We start from the raw sequence: 10,525 nt of genomic DNA on the forward strand, positions 1-10,525 counted from the left end.
TAATAATAATAATAATAATAATAATAATAATAATAATAATAATACTCTGACACTGGTAGTGGGCCAAGATCATTCACTGCAAGTGAGTGCAGTTACTTCTCCTGAGGGGAGCGGGGCATTCAGCTCTCTCTTCCAGTATCACCCCCCACCCAACATCTGCAGTCTGATGCACTTGCCTTGTTCTGCTTAATGATGGCACTGCGCCCCAGTGTCTCCTTCATTAAAAAACAAAAACAACGTGCTTATCCCTTTATCAAACATTTATTGACTCCAATTAGCAACAATTAGCCCATTGACTGTCTTAGCCTCTCAGCTTGGGAATCCCAAGAGGAGTGAACTTTTCACCTTGGGTTAAAGTTTTACTTGGGACAGAGAAAGATAAGCATTGTCTTGTTAGTCAAATACATTTTGTTTCCATGTGAAAACTGCCTGACTGACAGTATGGATGGGCAGTTGGGGGTTCAAAGAAACAGCAGCTGCCATAATACAGGAGAGTTCCTTGAATCTCTTACATTGACTCTGATCCATATGGAACTTGCTGGAAGGACCCATCTCTGCACAGGTTCAACATACCATTGAAAGTACCAGCTTGGCTGCAGCCTTTGGACATTGCTGAGCTTTTATCATGATGGTGAGTCAGCGACCCTTTAAAAAGTGGGAAATTCTTGTCTGTTCCAAAAGACACCAACAAAACTGCTGCCAGCCAGCCCAGACTAGGTTAATACTAATAACCCAGAAGAACAAGTGAAGTTTGTAATTTGTAGATAAATATATCGACCATAGTTATGCCAGCTTTGGTTAATGAGAAATATGCATTTGCAAAATATGTGTGTGGCTCTCCAATTTTGCAAATCTTGGAGAGTTACATGATCCAGCCAACATGAAACTTGTTTGATTCTAGAACTGTAAGATAGTTGAGTTGGAAGGGGCCAATAAGACCATCAGGTCCCAGCTCCTGCTCAGTGCAGGATGAAAGCAACCCTAATTGATGGCTGTCCAGCTGCATCTTGAATCTTTCAATGTGGAAGAGCCCAGGACACATCCATGCAGAAGTCCCTCTGAATTCATCAATATCCCCTGGAAAGGTGATAAACTATTGCAGGCAAACCTACAATCTTATACCCAATTGCCAAGGAAAAAGCCCTATTTTTTCTTGTAAGTGGAACTATTTCCACTTACCACTTACAAGGGAACAAAATCCATCAAACTTTATGAGGCTTACTTATGTGTAGACATTTTCTGAATTGCATTGCAGAAGCTGCATTGATTTCAGTGGGACTTAAAAAATGAATAACTTTAGCAGAATTGTGCTCACAGCATACAATGTATGCACTGGTGTTACTTGAAAGCTATTGCTGATAGACTAGCAGCCCCAATCCCACCCAAGCCATTGGGTGGACCCAAACAAAATACTGTTCTCTTAGCCTCAGCCACCTACATTCTGGGGATAATAATCTAAGGTACTGATCTACCTTAGAGGGCTGTTGTATGGATTACGTGAAATACTTTGAGCACCTTGAAATTTGCCAGACTTTGGTGCATGAACCAAAGCTATATTTTGGTCCATGAGCTCCATTCCAAGGATCTAGAGAAAGGTTGTAGAACAGTTCAGAATATCAGTACTTGGCCCCCTTCACTTGATTGATTGATTCCTTTTTCTGATAATGGAGAGTGAGGCCACTTTGAGACAAAATGGATTATCAGACAGGATAACAAGGCCATCCCATGATTTGCATGATATGGCACTGAGTTTGATGATATCCTGTGCTGAGCTACAATATGTTATTAAAGTATGTGAAAAGTTTATTGAGTAGTCAGCCAAGACCTCCAGCAATTTTCAAGCAGTCTGCAAATTGGGAAAATTGAGAACTGCTGCTCCAGACCATGACAGGAATATCTGCTGTGTTCAGATTTGAGTTCAACTGCTTTGAAGAAAACTGCTTTGGTTGGAAATGACTGAGGGAATAGTGAAGTGATATCTTTATTACACTAGGACAATATTGAAAATGACAAAAGCAAGTTGTCTAATACCACAGAGATCTTCTAGTGTTCAGTTCTTTAACAAAAAGATGCTTCATACATTCATATTTAGAGCAATGCTAGTCTAGTAGCATCGAGTGTTCCTTATAACACAAGAAGCACAGTTTATTAGATTCAGGTAAAATTATAATCATAATTAGATATTCTATTACATTGATTATAGCATATCATGGACTTGGGGTGGGGGAATCAGTGTCCAAATTATTCTGCAGTCTCCCTTGTCATGTCCAAAGGCTGCAGGATTGTGCCCTGGATAGTGTTATGATTGCAATTATTTTTACTGCATGAAGTAATTGTATGCATACATTTTAAAAGCCTTTGATGTTTTTGCTCTGTTACCTGGATGTTCATTCTGGACTGACAAGCTGTGGATGGGGTGTTCTTGTTTTTGAATAAAAGAATTACAGAGTTTTGTAATCTCTGGTTTCTTGGGTCATCACACTGATGGGTTTCTCCATCCTTAATGTCAAAAATAGGATACATTTTCTGCAAGGATCCAATTCACTGTGGTGGGTTTATCAATGCAAATGCTCCTTTGACCTTTGCTTCTTTTCTATTTAAACAATTGGTGGCGAGCAGAGCAGGCAAATGCTACAGAATGTTTGGTTTTTCATTAACACTGAGGTGATTAATTCTATCTTCACTGGCCACAAATAAGCTCCTCACAACCCTCCCATCCTGCAGATCACTCCCTGCCCCTCCTCCTGGGATGGATGGGTTATACACTTAATAAGAACAACTATACCTTTCTTTTACTCTAACAAGCATAGTAAAGACAAAAGACATCTTACCTTGCACAGGCTCCTTTTGACAAGCAGCTGGAAAGTTCTTAGCTACATTGATTAACTGGGGTAGACGAGACTGATGGAGAAAAAAGCTAAACATCAAATAATTAAGGTAAAATTGATTCCTAGATAATATATCAGACTGCAATTGGTATATCTGAATTGGTTGATTGTTCCTGCAGTGCAAGCGTATGACTGCTCACTAAGAACTAAATCCCACTGGAGCTTTCTTCTGGGGAAGTAGGTAAAGGATGGCAACCATACAATGCATCTACTGAGAAGTATGTCATGTGGAGCTCAAAAGGACCGTGTGTATTTAGGATTGCAGACTTTACTGAGAGAATTCATCCTAATGGGAAAATAGAGGAAAAGAGTAAATACATATTTAAAGGGGAAACATTTGCTGTAATAAGGGTTTTCTGTTTTTGTCTCCAAGACTAAGAGCTTCAGAACTGGAAAGATCGTGCCTTTTCCTTGTCTATGGGAACTCTCTCCATAACTTATTTTGAATATCTTTGGATAAATATAAGATCTCAACAGATCTCAGAATAAGAAGGGCACATGTAGTGCATCTATCTGCCTGATCATTCTCATTCTGCTTAACACCACTGTGAATATTTTCATGCAGAACAATTTTATATTATTTGTTGCTTTTGATTAAGGAAACCTCAGTGTGACATTGATGGGTCCATTCAGCAATGTTTTGGACCTTCCATTTCTGTTTTAAAAAGTGACCTACTAATTTAAATTCAATGAGTTAACAATTTTAACAGCTTAATAATCCACCCCTCACTGCTAGTTCTATGGGTTAGGACGTGGTGACAGTTGTAGGTCAAAACATCTGGAGGGTCTCAATTGTCCATGCTGGGGCGGGGGGGGGGTGTCAACCCATTTCAGACCAGGTTGAACATGTTTGCCTCTATGTATTATTTCACATCAACTATTTTTATATTGGCTTCATATTGTATTTCATGTATTTGCTTTGTAAATTGCTTTAGGGCTCTGAGGATATCCAGTGGTTTAGTAGTAGTTTAAACAGACAAAATCAGTCATCCAAAAATCCAACCCACCCTCTAACAGTAACTCCATCTTCCAGGGAAATGTAGGACCTTATTCTAAACATGCATAGCATTGTAGTATGCAAATGGAAGAAGCTGTGGGAAAGTAGAGGAATGTTATGAACGGAAAATGGCACTGAGTGGAGTTGGGCTGAGAATGAGTGGTCGTCTCATTTTCCTCATCTGAAATTTGGTCTGTCCTAAATGTTGAGGAACTCTTTTCTACTTTCAGTTTGGTTCATCCTGAACTTGGCAGGGGGCGGGGAGGGGGGATGCCTGGAGATTCATGATCAGCTGTTTTGATGCTCTGTTATCTTGGAATGGACCTCAGGACATTGTCCCAGGCTTGGCAGGGGATTAAACAAATTTGGAATTGAATTTGCAGGGCTGCTAAGAGAATTTCTGAGCAGGGATGGTAGGGATGATACCGCAATTCACCTAGATCTGTTGTTTTATTTATTTACAAGAGCATAGCAGGGCTGTCACAGATAGGGTGTTTTGGGGGACTTCATTCATAGGGTCACCATAAGCCAGAGATGACTTGATGGCACATAAGAACCAGAAGCCTGCTTACTTATTTCTGAACCTCTGTAACATGTGATCAGTCCCTAAATGAACGGATTACAATACAGATTATTTACAGAAGTTATGTGCCCGGTTACCTGGAGGATTTTCTTCTGAGAAAATGTGCACAGGGTTGTTCTGTATGGTGTTCAACATCTAGAGAAATAAGGAAACAGCTAAAACCTGGAGAATGTGTCAATTCAGCTTGTTCAGATTGTTGTTGTGGTAGTGGCAGTGATGGCTGAGCAACCCATTTAATCTCTTCCAAAGAGGATTTGGGTAAAAGCAGTTTTACTATGGCCTATTTTCAAAGGCATGTACATCTTAGTCTGTTGCAGTAAGATTGAACTGGTGCCTTAAAGACCCACATTTATGACAGCATCAGCTTTTGCTTTATGATGGCGTCATGGTGGTCCATGCCCATGCTGGCTGGGAAAGATGAGAATTGCAGCCCAACACATTTGGGGGACACCAGCTTGGGAAGGGCTCCTTTAAGAAGCTCGGAATTGTTCTTCTATGATGGTGGGAGTTAAGAATCCTTAGCAAAGAATACTCAGTCCCTCACCAACTCAGACTTTCCAGGATTCTGTGGGAGGAATCCCAACGGTAGAAGGATGGCAGTTAGTGAGGTATTAAACTGAACCCAGTTCATAATATACTTAGTAACTTAATATCATTTTGGAATCAGCTTTTTATAATGTATGCTTTTTTGTTGTAGTTAGTGTGATTCTGTGCGTTGTCCTAGTCTTGTGCTGCTAATTTCTCAGATCTTATGGGTGAGAGGATGGGCTGAAAAGAAATGGAGGGTTGGTTTTCTCACATCTTCTAAGGATGACTGGTTTGTCTAACCTCTTTCAGTTGAATCCAGATTTGGGCATATTTAGACTAGAGCCACTGAAATCAATTGGACTTGGATTATTCAGGAGGCCTGTCCCTGTTCTATGGGTCAAAACTTTGTAAACCATCCTGAGGCTTTTTCGCAATTAGGCCGGCATATAACTATTTTAAATAAATAAATAAATAAATAAATAAATAAATAAATAAATAAATAAATAAAACTACCATTGCTTCAATTCATATCTCCCTCTCCATGTCACGTTTTACTCTAGAATAGGTGCAGTGACACTTATTAAAATTTTCAGTACTTTTAAGGCTTTTAAGTTCTGAACCAGCTCCCTGTACCTTTTCTAGAGTAAAAATGAAAGAAGGCATAGCAGCTAGATACAGTAATGATTATTTTACCTTCTCAATATGTCTAAACCATAGGAAATAAGACAACCACATCCCTAAAATACATGGATTATATTAAATGATATATAAATATCTCAAACAAACAAATAAATAAACCTGGATCCAAAACCTTACACATTATACCCAGTAGGGTTCTGACATTTTCACTCAGAGCTGCTGTATTTCCTTTTTAAAGTCTCTAAATCACAGGAAAACAGTATGCTTTGCGGGGGTGGGGTCACTTTTTAACCTGTTCAGTTGCAGCAGACCAGTTATTCAGAACTGTCGTAGGACCAAAAAAGTAGGTTTTCGGCTGACTTACTATGATGGCTACAGGTTCTTGCATACATAATCATTTTGATTTTATATAAGGAATTGGAAAATGGGGCAGCCTTCTCCAATCTGGTGTCCTGGCACTGTATCAGGGAGCTGGCTGGGAATTGCTGTTCAAAACATCTGGGCAACACCGGTGTTGAGGAAACAACGGTATAGAACAGGGAGCTCTGGATTCAAAATCCTGCTCGGCCATGAAGCTTACCTAGGAAAATCACAGGTGTCCATACTGGTCCTTTAGGAAAACATATACAGTGGTACCTCGGTTCACGAACTTAATCCATTCACAACCCGAATTGGTCATGAGCCAAGTCAAATTTCCCCATAAGGTTCAATGTAAATAAGGTTAGTCTGTTCTGTAAATATTTTTTTAAATCACAAAAATTTGAAACAAAGTAACAAAGAATAACAAAGTACAGTACAGTAGAGAACTCTAACCTAGGTGTGGGGGAGGTTACTGTTTGTAGGGAGAGTCCAAACGATAATAGTGCAATAGCGATTGTGCTTGTGCAGGGAAGACGGGCGCAATCGTGTTTGTGTGGCCGCAATCGTGGTTGTCACCCAATGTGAAGTTTGCGAACTGAGGCAAAATCTTTCTGAAATTTCTGTTTGCAACCTGATTTGGTCATGAACTGAGGTGTTTGTGAGCCGAGGTACCACTGTATATAGCCGAAGCAAATGGAGTGTGTTATCTTGTGTAGATCCAACTAAAATGCATTGGCAATGTAGCTGGAACAAGAGATAATTGTAATGGTATCCCCCATCCTGCTGGTTTACAATACAAACCAAGGCGAAACACAAGCCTCAAGGTTTGACCTGTGTTGGGCAGTTTCTCTGGACGCGATGAGGGAAGAAGGGAATTTGTATCCCAGTCCACAGTTGTTCTGGTCAAGCCTAAGTCCCTTCTTCCCACAGTGCCAGCAGGACCTTGCCAGTGGAGCTGTTTGCTGGTATATTGGGAGACCTACAATGGAGTGTGTCATCCAACCTGTGGTACCAAATCCAAGCTGAGAGTTGGAAATCTGGAGCTTTGTGCCTCCCATTTATTGTCATGAGAAAACAGATAATGGCTATATATATATATATATATATATATATATATATATATATATCTGTTTGTTGGAATTGGATGACATTTGCAAATATAGTAGCCCTTCAAGGGAGAATTGCACTTGCCAAATTTCTGAAAATTAGGTGAAGTGGTTTCCGTGCTACCCTTACATTTCGCTTTTCCTCCCCTCCAAGGGAATTGCTACTGAATTCGTAGGGCAGAAGTGGATGAAATTTGCAGGGTGTTTCTCCTTTCTGATGGGAGAAATTTCATATGAATAGGTATTTTTGCAAGAACAGTCTTTACATTGTCTGGGTATTCAAAGCAGGGCATGCTTATGCCCCTGCTTTCCCTACTGGCCATTCCTTTTGTGCCCTGTGTGAATTGGGAGTCTTTTCAGCTGAAGTGTGGGACACAATGTCACCCAGAAAGCCATTTTGATGAATGGGTGGTGCAGAGATTAAATCAATCAATCAATCAATAAGTTAACAAAGAATATAGCAGCTTTACAATGTGTGAGTAGGTTGCTTACAGGCCTTTTCTGGAACTGCATGGAGCCATTAGATGGTGCCTATGGGTTGTCTCAAGGGACAAGAGTCGCATTTCTGGTTCCTCCCACTCCTCACATTTGCTGAATGCCCAGAAAGAGCTACAGTCACAAATCTGGCTTTAACAAACATATCTTGGTGAATACAACATTTACCTCACAAACTTAATCCGTTTCAGGACTCTGGTCTTGATCAAAACTGGTCATGAGCCAAGTCAAATTTCCCCATAAGGTTCAATGTAAATAAGGTTAATCCATTCTGTAAATATTTCTTTTAATCACAGAAGATGGTCACAATTGCGGGTGTGCTCGGGGGTGAGATGGACATGATCGTGTCCATCTTCTCCCCCCAGCACAACCACAATTGTGCCCGTGTTCCCTGTACAAGTGCGACTGCGATCGTGGCCATCTCCCCACCCCCCCGAGCACGATCACGGTTGCACTTGTGCAGGGAAGACAGCATGATTGCTCTCTTCACCTGATGCGGAGTTCATGACCTGAGGCAAAATTTTCCTGAAATTTCTGTTCACGACCCGATTTGGTCATGAACTGAGGTGTTTGTGAGCCGAGGTAACAATGTAATTGGCTCTGGAAGGAATTCCTCCAAACTAAAAAGAAAAAGTTACTTCTCCAATGTGGTGTCCACATGCACCAAAGTGTCTGTAGGCTTCTCCATAGTTGCTGCCAGATCCTCACACCTCCGAGCTTTTATATTATTTGTTCCCTTTCTTTTCCATCCCATAGTCAAAGTTCTCTTGGCAGTTCACAGCAGTTGATTTTGTTTTCTAAGATTTAAAAATAATGGCAACTGATATTCTGCAAAGCAAAGTGCTATTCCTATTCTCCGTCTTTTTTTGGATTCAAAAGAGTGGCTCTGTGTTTGGGAGTTCAGATCCCACCTCTCCTTGTACTCCAGTTCTTCGCCAAATTACTTTTCTGTTGCTCTCTGCAGTTTGTCTTCCTGGAAATAAGTGGTTTGTAGCCAGACAGGCTTGTCATGGTAGCCATCTTATGAATGGCCAAGAACTGCTCCCCAAGGCAGTCAGTTTGTGAAAGCACTCACAACAATAACTCAAAATGTGCCAAATTTGGGGGACCCCTAGGTTAATATCCTAGCTACGTGAGCTTCAGATTTAATAACCAGCACGTACTCTGTGTCTTAATAAGATCATGACTATGTTTAATGTTGAATGCTCTTGCTGTGAGTAGTTGCCTTATTTATGGTTATTTTGAATGCTGAGTGATTACTAATCCAGAGCAACATGGAAACAGCTGAAAGCAAGGAGCTGGAATGTAATATGTAGCAGGTCTCATCCATGCCAATCAACCCCCAGTTGGACCTCCATTGGCTGACACAATGACATTGGCCCTCATTTGTTGCCTTTTTTCGTAGGATGTCACATGCACCCTATTCTTCTCCGTCTTCAGTGCTGTCCTTGGGTTTTTCCAATTTGGATACTGCATTGGAGTCATCAATGCTCCACAAATGGCAAGTAAATGCACTTTTAAAACAATTGTTCACCGTATATGGTTCTTGATCCTTGGACCTAAGGCAGGATATTCCCAGAATGCCCAGATATTCCCAGAATGTTCCACTTTCCAAATGTTATTAGGTGACATAGTAGACAATGTCTGAATCACCCTAATATTAGCATGCTCTGGATGTAAATCACATCACAGTTTAGCATTACATACATAAGCCTTCCCTTCCCCACTTTGCCAGAGTCATTAACAACAGATTGAAACACTTCTGTTTCCAACAGTGTTTAGTTTTAGTTACAGTTTATCCATGTAGGTCAGAATTGTAAACTGGAGTTTGATGATGGCTTGTTTGGATATGCCATTTTTAAGACTAACCACAGTTTATTCTGGTTCAAAGAAAACAATGCTTAACTGATAATGGGAACAATTGCTTCCAATCTCCTCCTTGCAACAGTGCTAGAAAGAGGGGATGGGGGCATGAAGGTGAGATTCATATAGCCCTAAATAAGTATAGCTCTATCAACTATAACTTATGAATGTAAGAAAGCTTATGTGTACCATACAGGGACACTTATCAATGTGCCAGGATTGACTGAAGCTCCCCATTGACTGGATTCTTTGTGCCTACCATGTCCAAATTGGCCACTATATACTGTGTGAATAGCCCTTACTCTTTCAAACCATTGGTGGCTATTCAGAGAAAACAGAACAACTAATACCATTTTCGTTACTGCAGATTATTATGAACCACTATGGCAAGGTATTGGGCATTACAGAAGATGTAATGCAAAACCCTACAGTCATAATGCTCTGGTCCTTGTCGGTGGCTATGTTTGCTGTTGGTGGAATGGTTTCCTCCTTCACTGTTGGTTGGATTGGAGAAAAGATGCCAAGGTGAGAACAATCCATTTTAGTTTGCTTTCACAACTGGACAGAGAAATAAGTGTCACATTGTAGGACACTTGAAGATAAGTTGGCTAAGGGGGCTCATCACAATTTTCACCACCAACTCTAGTCACTGTACAGAAATTATTTTGAGGAGTCCATGAAGACACTGGCATTTGCAAAGTAGGCATATGGGAGTGGGCCTTTGATAATCAAACCCATGGAATCAAGTAAATACTTCCATTAAGGCCAACCACTGTTCATAACGCAGAATTACCGTACTTTTCGCTCTATAAGATGTCCCTGACCATAAGACGCACCTAGTTTTTAGAGGAGGAGAACAAGAAAAAAATATTCAGAATCAAATGGTTTACTAAACTATTTAATAAACTGTAACAGAATACAGTAATACCGTATTTCAACCTTGTAAAGTGAACAGCAGTCAACAGTGGCATTAAGAACCATCATCACTGTCATTAACAAAAGAGAGACTTTAAAGTTCGAGTACTCTTCTAGTTTTTGTTGAACCCATAGAACTCATCATCACTAG

General features: G+C 40.4%; 1 protein-coding gene across 1 annotated transcript in view; it reads left to right on the forward strand.

Annotated features, from left to right (window-relative positions):
• Nucleotides 1-2,904: 2,904 nt before the first annotated feature.
• The window catches only part of SLC2A2 (solute carrier family 2 member 2), a 22,448-nt gene continuing 14,827 nt past the window's right edge, over nucleotides 2,905-10,525 (forward strand). The window contains exons 1-3 of the mRNA XM_044434570.1: nucleotides 2,905-2,937; nucleotides 9,002-9,097; nucleotides 9,827-9,984. Of these exons, the coding sequence (XP_044290505.1) occupies nucleotides 2,905-2,937; nucleotides 9,002-9,097; nucleotides 9,827-9,984 (287 nt within the window). The remainder of the gene's footprint in view (nucleotides 2,938-9,001; nucleotides 9,098-9,826; nucleotides 9,985-10,525) is intronic.

The sequence above is a fragment of the Varanus komodoensis genome, unplaced genomic scaffold (genome assembly GCF_004798865.1).
Source record: "Varanus komodoensis strain SLA01 unplaced genomic scaffold, ASM479886v1 scaffold28, whole genome shotgun sequence".
In the NCBI taxonomy this organism is placed as follows: Eukaryota; Metazoa; Chordata; class Lepidosauria; order Squamata; family Varanidae; genus Varanus; species Varanus komodoensis.